We start from the raw sequence: 15286 nt of genomic DNA, 5'->3' as shown, positions 1-15286 counted from the left end.
TACTTCCATGATTAAAACTTTAATTAACATGATTAAAGTAAATTAAAAAAAAAAAAAAAAAAAAAACCAGAAATAGAAAAAGCAAAACGCTAACACAGTAATCTCTCTATCACTTTACTTCACCATCTCACTTCTCTCTCTCTCTCTTATGATGACGATGGGCGGCGGCGACTCTGATCTCCGTAAACCTACTAATTTCTCCGCCGGACCTTTATCTCGGCGACGATCATGGTGTTGCTCTTTCGCCGTACCTCCGGCGAGTCCTGACGCCCTTTCAATCTCATCTCGTAACCACATTCAAGCTAAATCTCATTCTCAGCAGCAGAGACCCAAACTTGGTCCCAAGTCCGTTCCTTGCTCACCGCAAAGCTCTAAATCTCCTTTAAACATAGTGGGTCGAATCGACCCGCGTCGGATCTTATCACCGGGTCGGGTTTCTCCCATAGATTCGGATCTCACCATCGATACAATGCAAGAGACTGAGACCACTCATGAAGAAGAGGATCCGGTGGTTGTAGATTCATCTCCCAGTCTTCGTTCAGAGAGTTTTAGAGCTCCGAAGATTGAAGTTACTGTCTCGGGTCCGGGTTCGGATTCGGGTTCGGGTTCGGGTTACGATGCTAGGTTGAGTTTGAAGGGGAGAAATGGTGGGGTTTTGGTGTTGGAGCTAAGCTCAGAGGTTTTAGCTGCAAATTCAGAAGTTTTCGCGGGTTTGATTGTGGAAGACAAAAAGTGTTCATCTTTAGGGTTGAAGAAGAACACATGCAGGATTGAAGTTTGTGATGTGGAGAATCTTGGTGTGTTTAGGGATACTGTAGAACTTATGTTTGAGGGAAGTGATGGTATTATCAAGAAGTTTATGAAAATGGGTGTTTACAGAGCCATTGATGTACTTGAGGTTTGTGATATGAATCTTTGTTTCTTATTGTATTGAGATGTTTGATTTGATGGGTTTGTTGTTGTGTCAGTGTATTTGGTTTAGTCACTGTAGCTGATCTTAGTTAAAGACTCTGTTTTTTTCGCTTCTTAGGCTAAACACTTGAGCCTTAGATATGAATATGATAGGATGTATTAGAGTACATTGTTGACTAAGTATTTAGATTTTATTGCCTTGAGATATGGACTAGTACTTGGTTCATCGTTCTAGCTTCATTTGGTCATTTTAGTGAACTATTGTTGGGGACACTCTTGTGTTCTTGTAGAGGTCCAAAATATGTTTGTGCAAGTTACTCACTTCTAAGTATATCTATGAAGATAGCTTTTCACATTTAAATGTTAGTTTATATGGTTTTTGTTTCTCTTTGAGTATGAACATTGTTGCGTGGAACTTTGAAGATTACTCTGCTCTGTATGTTAGATTGATTCTTATTGTTTTCTATGAACATATAGTCGTGATTGGTGGTGCTAACAAAGCTTTTCTTAACCACAAATAGGTAGCGGCTGGAATCAAATTTTCAAGAGCTGTCTTGTCCTGTCTGAAATATCTTGAAGCTGTTCCTTGGACAGAGGACGAAGAGGAAAAACTGAGGAGGCTTCTTGCAATTCATAACTTTGATGATGCTGCAACCAGCGAAATTTTGGCAAGGTTTAATTCAAACGAGACAGAAAACTCGCAAGACAGTTTGTCGAAGAAACTTGTTTGGTCAATAACTTCCTGCAGTGATGTAAATCCTAGAAACGAACTCAGATCTTTGGTGAAGGGTCTTCTTTGCAAAAGTTCAGTGTATGAGAAAGAACAGCCTGAAATCAACAAGGAAGAAATATATAGAGCAGGCAAGTGTTGCGTGGATTCATTAGCTAAGCTGTTTGAAGAAGGCAGTAGAGGTAGTAGCAAGAAAGAGAAACCATTGATTGAAAGTATTTCGAGGGAAGTAGAGAACATAAACTGGCTGCTAGAGATCATGATAGATTGGGAAATAGCAGAGGAATTTGTGGAGATATGGGGGAAGCAAAGAAAGCTAGTGGAGATGCATGAGAATGTATCGCCAATGGTGAGGTATGAAGTAAGCAGAGTAACAGGAGCGATATTTATTGCAATGGGGAAAAGGAGAGTTCAATGCGGAGGAGAAGCAAGGGCGGGACTAGTAGAAGCGTGGTTCAAGCCAATGTTAGTAGATTTCGGGTGGCTACAAAGATGCAAGAAAGGACAAGACATGAGGGAAGTAGAGGAAGGGATGGGGCAAACACTGTTAACACTGCCAGTAAAGCAACAGTATCAAGTTTTCATGGAATGGTTCAGGTGGTTCTCAAAGCATGGGACTGAGTGTCCTAATCTAAGCAAGGCGTTTCAGATATGGTGGCGTAGATCATTCCTTAGAGGTGTAGAGTCTTCTTCTTGTAGGTAAACAAATAATTCCAAGTTCATGAGTCTGATGTTAGGTGTTAGCTTTATGGAATTTAGACTGTAATATATAACACTCCTAATGACTTATCATCTCCTTTGTCTCCTCCCACTTGCTATGTTTGTACTGGAGTTTTTTTTTGGAGCTAAAGCTAGTCGTAAGGTTAGAAAAACACAAAAATGGTGCTATGTTTCTCAAACTGAAAATACTAAAACAATGTTAGAAAATTCCTTTTGTTACATAAACTTCAACTGATAATAGAAAAATTGTACTTAAATCTATTGGTAAGTTTTCTCACGATTTATACATGTATTATGTATATGTTTTTGCTTAAGTTTACAAAACACAAGAAGCAAGAATTGAGGAAAAGAGTTTGTAAGAGTGCTATAAGAGTAATTGGGGAAAGGAGAATCAGAGAAATTATACGGAGTCTCATTTCTGTTTCTTACCACCGGCGAGGATACGTTGGATTTGGAGACCACGGCTAAAGGCTTGGTTGAAGAGAAGCCTGGTTTGGAACTCAGAGACGAAAGGAAACCACGCGAGTACGGTGACTGGCATGAAGATAACAACTCCCATAATGTACTCATACCCTCTAGCTAAGGCCTTAACGGATCCCCACATCCCTACTGCTTTCATTAGTTGCCTTCCGACTTGTGATATCTGTAGCAATGCCCATCCTGTCGGTAAGAACGCTAACAGAGACTGCATAATGTCTCCTACCGTTAGCTTCAAGAAGTGGAATAGCATCCCTACGATCACCACTGATCCGATGAACAAAAACAGCTTCAAAAGCCTGAACATTAGCTGGAAATCGGCGCTGAACTTCTTTCTCCCCATTGAGACTATCTTTAGGACAATCATCACTGCCACGATCACCAGCCAAGACAGTCCATACACAATGATGCTTTGTTGTTTTCCCATTCGGCTCTCCTTGGTTAGGTTCAAATGGTAAACGATACCGTACTGATAGATGAAAAACCGCAGCGAGAGGAATATTTCCCAGAACTTCCCGAAAAATCCAGAGTGAAGCAAGTGCTCTTGTTCTTCTTCCCACCATGATTCCCAGCTCTTGTTTGCTGGCACTCCGATGCCTCCTCTGCTGCTTATCCACTTGTTCCAATCATCCCAGTCATCAACAATCTTCTGCCACTCGAATCCTGAGGGATTGAAAAAGAACGGGGCGAACAACCAGGAACCCACCAGGAACCATGTTGAGCCCATGACAAGCGCATACGCCACTGAGTCCTCTGCTGCTTTCCCATACAGCCTATAACATATCAGCAGCACCATAAGCTCCATTCCTTTCACAAAGTGACTTCTCGAATACATTCTGTAGTTCTCTGCAAACTTCTCGTGCTTCACCACAAAACCACGCCCTGTTGCTCTGTACTTTGCTCCCCCATGTAGGATGGTCCGACCAAAGTAATGAACCTTTGTCCCAAGCGAGAAGGTGAAGAAGACAGGCGCTAACTGAAGCTGCATTATGATTAAATCCGACAAAGCAGTTCTGAATCCTCTTTCTAGCCCAATCTCCATCACCATTGGTAGTGTCATCAGCAGACCCAATTGCACTACGGACTGTGACGCCATTGCTGCCTTGAGGGAACTATCTCCTTTTGCCGCTGCAAACTTTACTATTGCCTCTTCCACTCCACTCAATGACAGATAAAGTCTTCCATACAAAAATGCATAAACTGTGAGGACAACAATCTGCAGTACACATAATTACTCTGTTATGTTTTGTTTTAAGCAAATTTGAGTTAATGATAAACTTAGTTTGACATTTGAAGATCATAAGTTACCATCGAGCTGATGTAGAATCCTACTGTAGTGAAGTAGCATGACATCATGCGGAAGAAATCGAAACGATGCCCAAGTCTGTAGAGATCCCTACTCAATGTTTGCTCCCCGTTGCCACAAGCAACCTTGGCTTCAAAGAGGGATATCTGGTTCAAACCAACATCTCTTCCTTTTCCTACTTGGATGTACTCATGATGAGTGACATTACCACGCCTCAAAGTTGAGTTGAAACCTAGATACATACATGAATCAATCATAAGTGAATGATGAAGGAACCAACACAATTATTTTATTTGAAGAAGTAAGGTTCATAAATCTAACCAGCAAAGATATCCTCGCTAAGATTTATGCCCCGTGATGCTTTGCTGATGCCACCCCGAGTGATGTGGAAGATTCTATCAAAGACATCAGGGTGACCATAGTGAAACCTTACCCTGAAATCAGAAATATAAGGTGTGTGTGTGAGTTAAATGATATGTAGAAGGGATTACATTTTTAACAGTTACTAAATTTTAAGTTAAAATAAGATTCATGTGTGTAGAATAAAGGAAAGAAGACCATGACATACTTCAGTGGACTTGCCAGGACTCGCTGACCAATGGTCACAAAGCTTGTTTCTTGGTTTGACATAAACCATGCCAAAGAAGAAACACTGCGAGCACCATGCCGAAGTGAAACACATATAAATCAGCTAGCAAAAATAAGGGAGTTCTATCCTCAACAAAAAATAATAATCAAGTTTCCCAAATACCTGCCAGTAAAAATATGTTCTCTGAAACCGAGAATAGTGGGTGCACGTACTCCATGGTCTTCATTGAACTCTTCCAGCAGATTCCTCATTTTAAGTGCTTCTTCCAAGTAATGGTCCTATTTATTAAGTATTTTGGTAAGTAAAAGTCTTCCAACAAAGATTTTTGTTGTTGTGGAAATTGCCGGTTGGGGGAATGTAGTTTACCTGATTCATGTCAATAGCCTGGAGAGCTTCTCCTCTTGTAAAAATGAGAGCATGATTCTGATTTTCGGGTTTTCCTTCTCCAATTTTTGCTGGACCAGGCAGTTTTATCCGATATATTTCCTTTGAAAAGTAACAAATACAAAGTTCAAATCTAGGGGTTCTCAAATATGACATATGGTATAGCCAATCTGATAAGATTTAGAATATTAGAAATACCTGATCAAGATTATCAACAGCCTTGATAAGCACCGAGTAGAACACTTTCTGCACTTTTCCGCCTTCTCGTTCCTCAACCTCATCAATGTATGCTACACGTAGGGCGGGATTGCTGCAGCGTTGAATATGAAAATAAGACTCACCAGGGAACTAACCAATGCTGGAATCTATTCAGGAACAAAGATGGAGGAGGGACTTACTTAACCATTAGGTTCAAGATATCAGTAGCTCTCCGGTCTCCACTTCGCTTCTGGTTTCCATAGTTCTGACAGGTAGCAACATAAGTAAATTTCAGATCTGCTACTGCCTCTAACTGAGCGTACAAGGATCTCTGACTTTTCTTGTCCTCCTCAGTTGGCTCTGAAATGGCTTTGTACCCTGCTAATATTTCTGTAAAACAAAAGATATGTTATAAGTACTTATTCGAGATTGTCGAGCATATGTTCGATATGAAACTATGAATACTTCACACAAATGATTAACACTGTCAATATTGTGGTTGTAGAATGTAAGAATGGCATAGTACAGTGAGTTGAAAACACTTGAACGTTTAATCTGTGCAGCTGATTTTAGTTAAACACAAGTCAAGTAATCAGGCCTCACCGGTTTCATTAGCCATGTCAAGAAAAGCCTGAAGCTTTAGTGCCCGCCTGTAATACATCATTCCTCTAACTGCAGGATACAAATTGGTGTAAGCAAAAAAAAAAAAACAATGAAACAAAATATAAGTAGGCGTGGATGGTATAAGTTACCTGTTCTAAACAAAGTCTGTCCCCTCAAAGAAACCCAATGGCGAAGCTGTAATATATTTTCTTCACTCTCCAAAACAGAAGTTTCATCTTTACAACCAAGCCGCTCCAAGAAGTTAGTCCACTCATCTGAAATGGGGGTTGGGGGATATAATTACAGAACGCATTGAGAAAAAAATTCAACAACAAGAGGTCATCAATAAGACATACCTGGAAAGATCTTCTGCAAGTAGTATACAACTGATACACCATCTTCATTCTCCATTTCCAGGTCATTTTTAGAGTACACGGTTTCCTCACTATAGTATGGAGTCAGAACACTGTAAACGCAAAAATAAAACTCTAAGCTTACTGATAAGGAAGATCTCTGCAGTAGGTATATATGCATAAAAGTTCCATAGTATCAGCTACACGGATTTTATATTGTACATTCATTCCAGCACAAAGGAAAACAAAATGTGAAAAAACTGGAAAAGATGGATTCCTAAACAGTAGAAAAATATGAATTGGAGAATATAGATAGCACATGGTGTCATTCACGAAGCATAAATTCTGTTGAAAATGGTGATAACCGGAGAACAGACCTGAAGGAGAGCATATTTCTGACACGAGGAGCTCGCGGCATATCCATAAACAGTGAGTTTGTGAAGAAGGCAATCCTTCTTTGCGCCTCAAGGTTTGTCGGAACATCCATTGCAGACTCTTTTACCGTCAAAAGTAAATGAAGGCGACTTATCTACAACAATGAATTAAATAATAATGTTGAAAATGTTTATAAAGATTATTCCTAACAGCCTTATATTTTAGTTTTTGATATTTTTACCTGTTCATCCCATTGAGCTGTTGCCACTGGAGGAAACAGAATAGCAGGTTTTGCGTCAGTTCCAGCAAAGAGTTGCCTTCCAGACTCCTTGTTAGTGTGCCCAAGTTCAACCAATTCACTGGAAAAAGGTGCCACCCATGTTTATTCTTCTTTGTATGTATACTATATACATGCATATTCACATAGAAACTAAGAAGAATTCTCTAGTTCTCTAACTATGAAAAATAGCACACTAACCGGTTTTCATTTTGCATCATATCTCGAGTCACTACTTCCAACATATCTTGCAACAACAGCACCACTGTGTCTCTTTTGGATGGGTCCGCATTTTTCTGCAGCATCATAAGTTAGACATAATTATTTTGTTTCCCAGATAAATTAGCTTCGCAAGTATTATCCTTTCCATCAAAACATGAATTCATACTGAAAGTGGCATAAAAAACTATCCACTACCACGGATAGTCTTAAATCAATACCAATAATTAAACAAGGATGTGATTCACTCACCAAGATTCCGACAAGCTCGACAAATTTACTACAAAGAGCAGGTAAAGGCGCCATTCTGAAATTCGTAAGGAAGGTATTCTTTGATATGTTGCTCTCCACCTCTTTGATGATGATACCAATAATCCTGTGGATTGTATCTTTTCTTAGTATCATTTAAATAAATTCTAGAACTCAATAAGGGACTGAAATTGCAGGTTGAAGCACATATATTGTGAAAGAATAAATAAACTTTTTTATCATCAAACAGAGGAATGTTGATGCACGTATAAATGCCGTAAATGCATAAAGACTAAGGAGGAGAAATTTTACTACACTACATCAGCTAATAAAGTGGAGACAAGGTATAGAACATCTATGATCAGAACTAATTAGACAGCCAGTAGCTTGAATGGAAGAGGAATGTTGGAGTAAGGGTATCCTTTTAGATTTTAATGAATTAAGAACTTTTATAATGAATGAGGAAATACCTTTTCTCATTCTCCCCAATTACCAAGGTGTGCAAGACATGTTTGAATGATTCGTAGCATTCAATGACAGCACATTTCATGTATTCGTCTGCGCATATGCGCTTCCAAAGGTCAGAATCTCTTGTTCGAAATTGAGCTGCCATATCCAATGCTATCGGTATCTGTAACAAGATGAGAACTTTATCAATAAAAAGAAGAAGAAAGGGTATTTGTGATGGCAAGAAAGAAGGATCACAAACCTTGCTTGCAAGCAAAAACGGTGGCCACTGAATTAGTTTCAAACTAGGGTCTGAAGTATAAGGAACAAGCAACAGATCCATTTCCCTGGACAAACAGTTGGTTTTAAGAAACAGAAAATTTGGGATTTATAAAGAAGGTAGTATAATACCTAAGTTGTTACCTGTCACTGATGAGATCTTCCTCACGGAAGCTGCAAATTATTTCATTCCATAGTTGGGAAAATTTTGCCGCTTCAGTTCTTCTTGCAGCAGTGACCTACACAAAAATATTATTTAGTAGATGTATGACAACATTCTTTCAACAATCACTTTGTAGACACAAAAGAGCAACAGTCGTGTGTAACCTCTGCAAATCTTTTTGACAAGGAAAACCCTCTTCTCCTTGTTTTATCAGAAGGAACAAGGTACGTATTAAATGCTCCAGGTAATGATTGAAACCTTGACCTTAGCATTCCAAGTGTCCGTATCTGGAAGACAAACAGAAATGAGCTTATGTTTTAAAATATTTTAATGACGTTGCATCAATTTCCATAGTTGCGTCTGTGACATCTAATTAATTCTCACAAGCAGATATGCGTTTGAATGAAAGTCAAAAACACTTCTTATAGAGGATCTATCATAGCTACCTTTGGAAACTAGAAAACAACTATTTAGAAGCGATACTAGTTTACTGAACCCTTTGGATTACACTAAAAACAGTAATATTAAGGAGAAAATTGTATACTAACTAAAAATAGTAAGAAGACCCTAATGCAAGTATGTTAATCGAGAGAGTAGTAACACATATGAGCAATGTAAAAGAAGCATCTCAAACACTATTTGATATCCGGGGTAAGAGAAGTGAGTAGAATGGATCCAGAAAAAACTACCTCTCCCAAACGATCAAAGGCCCCAATGACACCACCACATATAGTGGAGAATATAGCATACCAAATTTGGGTGTCCATAAAATACACCTGAGAAAAAGTGAGGAACATGAGACACCCATAAACTTGCTATCTCATCATTTAGACATGCGGTTAAGAAAAACTTACCAGAATAACTGGTAGCCAGAGGGATACCACTGCTCCATAGTTGTGCTCAGCTGCATGGCGAGTCGAAACATTTAGCTTACCCAAAATACTAACACCAAAGTCGAAAAATATAGTTCCGAACGAATGGCAAAATTACCATTGGGGAAAAACTCATGCCATTTGTATTTTACATGGCGAATGCTCATAATTGCGTTAGTTGGCTTCACCAAAAGTTTCACCTGGGAGAGGACACAAAGAGCGGTATTGAAGCCTGAAGGTGAGTACGATTATGATAGTCCAAAATCAGGTCACATAACGTTATACAGTGTCAAACCTGTAGAAAGTAGCTGAATGCAAATTTACAACAGAAAAGCAACAGCCAGAAAATCGTATACCTGGAAATTTCAAGAAACATGTTAGCAAAAAATATTCTATAAGCATTATGTGCGATCAATTTTTCAGCAGAACTTATTTGACTCAATATACTCACTTAATGAGTGCAATTTGACTTTCATGCATCCCTCTTCCAACATAAATTCTTGGCTGAAAAGGATAAACATGGGACATCCACATCAGTAAATTATCCAAACAACATGTAATATACCCCCTGAGCATAAGCCGAAATCAAAAACTTAATTAAACATTGATATAGACAATAAAAATTCAATATTTCCTCTTGACATATATATAAAACTAACCAGCAATACAAGAATAATGATTCTCAGTTGCAGATAGTCTTAACAATCGTAATTCAGAGGTCTTTTAAAATGCCTAAGGGTTTTGCTGACTAAATAAATTGGAATTTTCATGCAGGAGGAATAGAAGAGAGGGGAAAATAAAGCCCAGCCTTCATACCTGTGACCACCACAAGAGCAATCTGAATATATGCCAGTCTGAATTCTCGATCCAGCGTCGAAGCATTGGAAAAATGAACATGATAGCTGCCAGTACATTTGGAAGCAAGTACAATGCTACAGCCATGATATAAAGCGGAGGAACGCCTTTAACTTGTGGAAGAAATGATAGCCATTGTTTCAGCTTCCCAGGAGCAAAAGAGACAGACTGAGCATAGCAGAGGGGTAATACGACACACCAAGCGAGACTGACAATGATCTTGAGAATATTTCTCAAAACCTCAGTAAATTTCCACCTGTGGAAACCTGGAAAGTTTAAGATAACGTCCAGGACACCTAGCATAAAAGCAAAAAACAAGGTAACCTTTATTATCAAGAAACGTAACCAAATGATGAGCACAAAGAAACTCCATATAAAAAATTGGAAAAAAAATCACAGCGTTGAAGTGCCATACTTTGAAGGAAGCGTAGGAAAGCCGCGGTAATGAAGATACTGGATAGATTATATAGAACATCCTTGCGTAAGATTTCCTTCAGTTCCACTCGTTCAAATGCAAGAATGATCATTGCCTATATTGAAAAGTCCAAATGTCATATTGACTGACTCATGTTATGAGGAATCATGCTATAGCTTGGCCAGATTGCTTACTTGGAGTGCTAATAAATAGAATGTCCACAGTCTGTCAAAACTATGATATATGTGCCAAAATGTTCGAGTTTCAGTGAAATTTGATTTTCCTGTACTTCCTGCTTTTCTTATCGATCCCTTTTTCCCCTATCAATAAATATAAAATCGAAGTACTGATTAGATCAATGGGGGAAGGGAAACAGCTAAGGAAAACTAAAAGAGACTACCTGTGTCATATCACGGGTTGATTTGAAAAGATCTCCATCATCACGCATTGGCCAGCCAAGAGAGAAGCAATCAGGAGTCCTACATAACAGTGATGCAAAAATAATAAATTTTTGGTGTCCTCACCAACTCAACGTTCAATTTACAGACTTGAGGTCAAAATTACCAAAAATATTCGTTCAGATCATCATAGTTGGACCAATCTGAGTGAGCAGCCTTGCCATTCGCATTCGTATTTGCTTCCTAGTTCATAAAAAAGTTAGCTGTGGTGTATACAATGTCAAAAATTCTTAAAATGTCATCGACCTATCAGTCAAACATGTACCTTTTGAATTACACGGTAGATTGGTGTAATGACCTTCCGTAGAAATGCCTCATCATCTCCACCGTAAGAAGGCTTAATATTTTCTCCAGTAACAATGCTGACATTTCCAGCCAAGAGACCATGGAGTTCATAAGCCATCTGAGCATAACCAAGAGATATAGTTAATTTTTACGCCAGAGAAAAGGGAAACAAAAAGGAATTAAAAAAGGTAAATGAAGAGAATCACTGACATTGTGGAAAATATAGCATAAGCATTCTGGCATGAAGCGAATATTTGCAGCTTCACCCCAGATGAGAAGATACAAGCCCATATATAGTATCTTCCTCTGTTGTATATCTTGAGCAGCTTGAGGAAGCCTTATCATAAAAACAGAGTGAATCTTGATTACAATATGAACATCATTCAAAAACATTTCCCATCCAAGGCATTTTAAAAAGAAAATGTTGCCAGCTACCTTAAACTATGTTTACGTCCTAAAAATTTGCACCAGTTCTTGTAGTTCTTAAAGAGCTTTGTCATGACGGCATCAACGGCTCTGTCATCGAGCTGCATATATAGATTAGTTAGATAGAGCTATTAAAAGTTTTTCTATTTGCATAGGATAATTCTGTTTTCAGGGACCTGGAAAAGAAACCCCTTGATATAAATGAATAACCAGTCTATGGTGTTGTTCACAATTAAGGTCGATGAACTTTAATCAGACCGTACTCAAAGCTTTTAATTATGCACTCTAATCATCACAATAGTACCGGTGGTTCTCAAAGCACATGAAAAAATGCTCTATAGGTGAACGGATGGAACTATCAATGGTACCTTGTTCAGAGGTTCTGGCTTGGGAGTCAACCTTATGTGATTATCAGCAAGTAAACAAACCAGATGTTCCCTCTGGTTTCTGACATTGTCTCTCTGTAAAAACCAAAGAGATAAGTGGTAAGAAATATGTCTCACTGCTTTAACATCAGTACATCATATCTTCTTGTTACACTTTTTAGATCACCATCTTGCCTGAAATCCGAACATAGCTCTTAACCAGTCAAGAAGATCCAGGTTTCCAGTTTTCTTTCGGTGCTGCTCAAATCCAGATGGCCAGTTCAATCCACGAGTGTTACCCAAGGCAGCTACAGCGGCTTTGATCTAGTCATCAAACAGCGTTAGAGGTATAAGAAGGCAGATATGAAAATTCAGCGGCCATTGGATTAAAACATTGGGAGAATCATTCAGATAATAAATACCTCCTCAAGCTGCATAACGGACTGCGAAGCGCCAGCAGAATCTAGTGGAAGAATGTTGTACGGTGCATAAATTTCATTCTTTTCTTGGACATCTCTAGCAGCTGCAATAATCTACACAGAAACACATATGGAAACGTTTTAAACTCCCATCTCGGTAATGTAATCATTAATGAATCTTTTATAGCTGTCCTGGTTGCTCTGAAGAAATAGAATTTGGACACAAACCTCAGGAGCTACTGCTTCCACTTTCTCGCTCTTGTTAACTGCCATAAGCACTTCAAAGAGCACTCCAGCCGTCTGGTATGCTTTACCAAGCTGAGCTCTGCAAGATGATGGTTCAGAAAATCCGTCAGAATAAGAACACTACTTCTTTTATCTTCAAAGCCCCACACACAACAACCATCTTTACCTGTCTGCTTGATCTCCTTGGTCAAGTGCCCTGACATAGTGCTCATAATATTGTTGATAGAAGCTCTCAACTTCCCGCCCATCAGTTTTCTTCACCCTAGAAGCAAGACTTGACGCATTGTCCTGTGTCATAAAAATTTGTTATTATATCTACTCATGCTAGAAGAAAATGTCATTATCTGTATCATTTCAAATGGATAATCTCAAAAGTGTTAAACAAATTCTACTCTGTAGCCCCCATTTATGAGTAATTTGCAAAGTAGATCTTGTGAATAAAGGAACTTTTCAAGTAGCAGACTGTATCATAAGGTGAAGGCCTGAGATGATGACTTTTTAAACTGGAATTTGAAAACATCCTTTGTGAAAACTACTACACAGAATATCAAGAAAGCTACAGATGGGTTCATCTTAACTCTGGCTATCTATCTATGTTGGGGGTTTAGATGATAAAAGCCTGATTTAAAAGTTCTAATGAATTGCTATATACTGTGCGAATGGAATAGTAAGAGATGATTACCCTTTCTAATCTTTGAAACAGAAGTGTCTTGAACTGCCTCACACCTCTTCCACTAGAGCTTGCATCCAGCCTATGAGCTTTCTCAAATGCATAAAATCGACCTTCACACAAGCACATGAAAATTAAAGTGAGTGACATAAACTGAAGTAGTTCAGATTTATTACTAGAAGCAATCAAATAAGGAAACGCAAAATAATCATACAGAGATAGGCAACACGGGGGCGCTCATGTTCAATCTCTGCAGCAACACGTAGAATAGGTGCAATGGTACCAAGGGAGGCCGGAACCACCTCATGATCAAAAACTTCAATAGACACTGTTGTGGCAGCACTACGAGATGGCCGCCTCATAAGCCCCTGAGGGCCAGAGTCATGAGATGTACTACTCTGTGCCATCTCTCTCCCTGTTACGAAACATTCAATCACAACGATTCTAATCAACAAAACAACAAATAGAAACAACGATACAAAGGATTTAATAAACCAAAAACAGCAAATTTTGTCAAGAGATTAAGCTGCTACGTTGAAATTACACGTTCTCTCAAACACACACAGCTCCGTAAATACATGAACAATCAAAAACGGAGCTCGATCAAGCGACGGAAACTGAAATCGAGAAGAAGACGAACACGGAAGAGCCAGATACCAAATTCCGCAAACAATTTCACGGGAACTCAAATCGGAATCGTAAGGAACACACTAAACAACCTCAAAATCAGCAACGACGACAAAAAATCAAAATCAAGAGCTCATGCGACGAAGAAGAAGATAATGAAAACGAAAATAAAACACCGATTCAATGTTTCTCATCACATTTCTCACGGAAGCTAAATCGACGTAAAAAAAAAAACAAGCGAACTCACGTTAGATGCGAAGAGCTTCTAAATCCCCTTCCCTGAAGAAATTGAAGAAACGAATCGTGAGAGTGTAATCGAAGGATACAAAACATGGAGATTAAGATAAAATCGAACGACGATTTCACCTGAAGCAGAGACGAGGTGACTCAATTTCGCGTCGGGGATGAACATAACACACAGAGAGAGAAAATTACAAAAAAAAAAAAATGGCGAGAGGAAGAAGATGAAGATGAAGAAGAAGAACAAAAGAGAGAGAGAAATCAAAAATGGGGGAAAAGTGTTGTATTACGGGTTTAAGAGGGAAATGGGAGAATATTTTCAGTTAGAGAAGAGATGACACGTGGCGAAGTAAGAGAGGTTGATAAAATAGCGATGGTGTGTCTCTCATAAATGGACCTCCGTATCTTTCTCCAATTTCTTCTGTTATATTTTTCCAAGTTTTGAGGAGTTTTATTATACAGAGAGTGTGGTGTTAATTTAAATTTGTAACCATTAACGGATTTAATTAACGAATTGTTGTTTTTTTTATATTTAATTTAATAAATATAGTTCATTATTTGGGTCAATTTCTCAATTTTGGTTGATTATGTTTATGCATGCATGAGTTTATATTGACCAAAATAGACATTGTTTGAAGAATGAATTAACAAGTAAGGGAGACTGGGATACTAATACAATCAGACCCAATTTAGAAAGAATTATATGATGATGGAAAAAGAATAGAAAGAATTATGTGATGTCTAAAACTAATTCAATTCAAACAATTATATTTCTATATTATTATTACCCAATCTCTTGAACTATATCAACCAATTAATTGTCAGATTTTGATGAGATATAGTATATATTATCCATTTCCTGTTTTGGTGACCAGAAAAAGGGTCTAATTTTCATTTTTTGAGTATAAATTAATTTTAACAAATATTTGTAATTACGCATTGTACATACATAAAAGTAAATTCTAGTCAGGTAAATGCTTTCTTAACAATGTCAACTCTGAGGTACGTCGTCTTATGGGCATGATCACAACTCTCTATATGATCATCTTCCGATCTACAGACAAGTGTCTTTCTTTCTACTAGTTGCTAAAAAGTGCAATGATGCATTCAAACAACTGAAAAAAAAT

At 38.3% G+C, this 15286-nt stretch overlaps 2 protein-coding genes across 2 annotated transcripts; one reads left to right on the top strand and one right to left on the bottom strand.

Annotated features, from left to right (window-relative positions):
• The first annotated feature begins 83 nt into the window (after positions 1-83).
• Positions 84-2486, top strand: LOC17893589 (BTB/POZ domain-containing protein At2g13690). Its single transcript, XM_006297294.2, has 2 exons — positions 84-898; positions 1434-2486. Exons 1-2 carry the CDS (start codon positions 149-151, stop codon positions 2343-2345), a joined length of 1662 nt encoding a protein of 553 aa, XP_006297356.1. The 5' UTR covers positions 84-148; the 3' UTR covers positions 2346-2486.
• Positions 2487-2608: 122 nt separating this feature from the next.
• On the bottom strand, positions 2609-14380 carry LOC111831444 (callose synthase 5). The gene is made up of 41 exons (XM_023785566.1): positions 14286-14380; positions 14167-14198; positions 13507-13707; positions 13305-13405; positions 12789-12910; positions 12605-12701; positions 12380-12490; positions 12153-12281; positions 11961-12053; positions 11602-11693; positions 11377-11503; positions 11147-11284; positions 10988-11064; positions 10824-10902; positions 10618-10743; positions 10424-10538; positions 9970-10304; positions 9605-9657; positions 9449-9509; positions 9272-9353; positions 9136-9185; positions 8971-9057; positions 8446-8568; positions 8263-8357; positions 8102-8186; positions 7863-8023; positions 7396-7519; positions 7126-7220; positions 6889-7006; positions 6650-6801; positions 6276-6385; positions 6069-6194; positions 5920-5988; positions 5517-5706; positions 5317-5428; positions 5101-5220; positions 4897-5012; positions 4714-4797; positions 4467-4579; positions 4148-4377; positions 2609-4055 (listed from the first exon to the last, which is right to left on the bottom strand). Exons 3-41 carry the CDS (start codon positions 13697-13699, stop codon positions 2775-2777), a joined length of 5772 nt encoding a protein of 1923 aa, XP_023641334.1. The 5' UTR covers positions 13700-13707; positions 14167-14198; positions 14286-14380; the 3' UTR covers positions 2609-2774.
• Between the last annotated feature and the right edge of the window lie 906 nt (positions 14381-15286).

The sequence above is a fragment of the Capsella rubella genome, unplaced genomic scaffold (assembly GCF_000375325.1).
Source record: "Capsella rubella cultivar Monte Gargano unplaced genomic scaffold, Caprub1_0 scaffold_3, whole genome shotgun sequence".
In the NCBI taxonomy this organism is placed as follows: domain Eukaryota; kingdom Viridiplantae; phylum Streptophyta; class Magnoliopsida; order Brassicales; family Brassicaceae; genus Capsella; species Capsella rubella.
The sequence above is the reverse complement of the archived record's forward strand: the minus strand, read 5'-3'. Positions and strand labels throughout refer to the sequence as shown.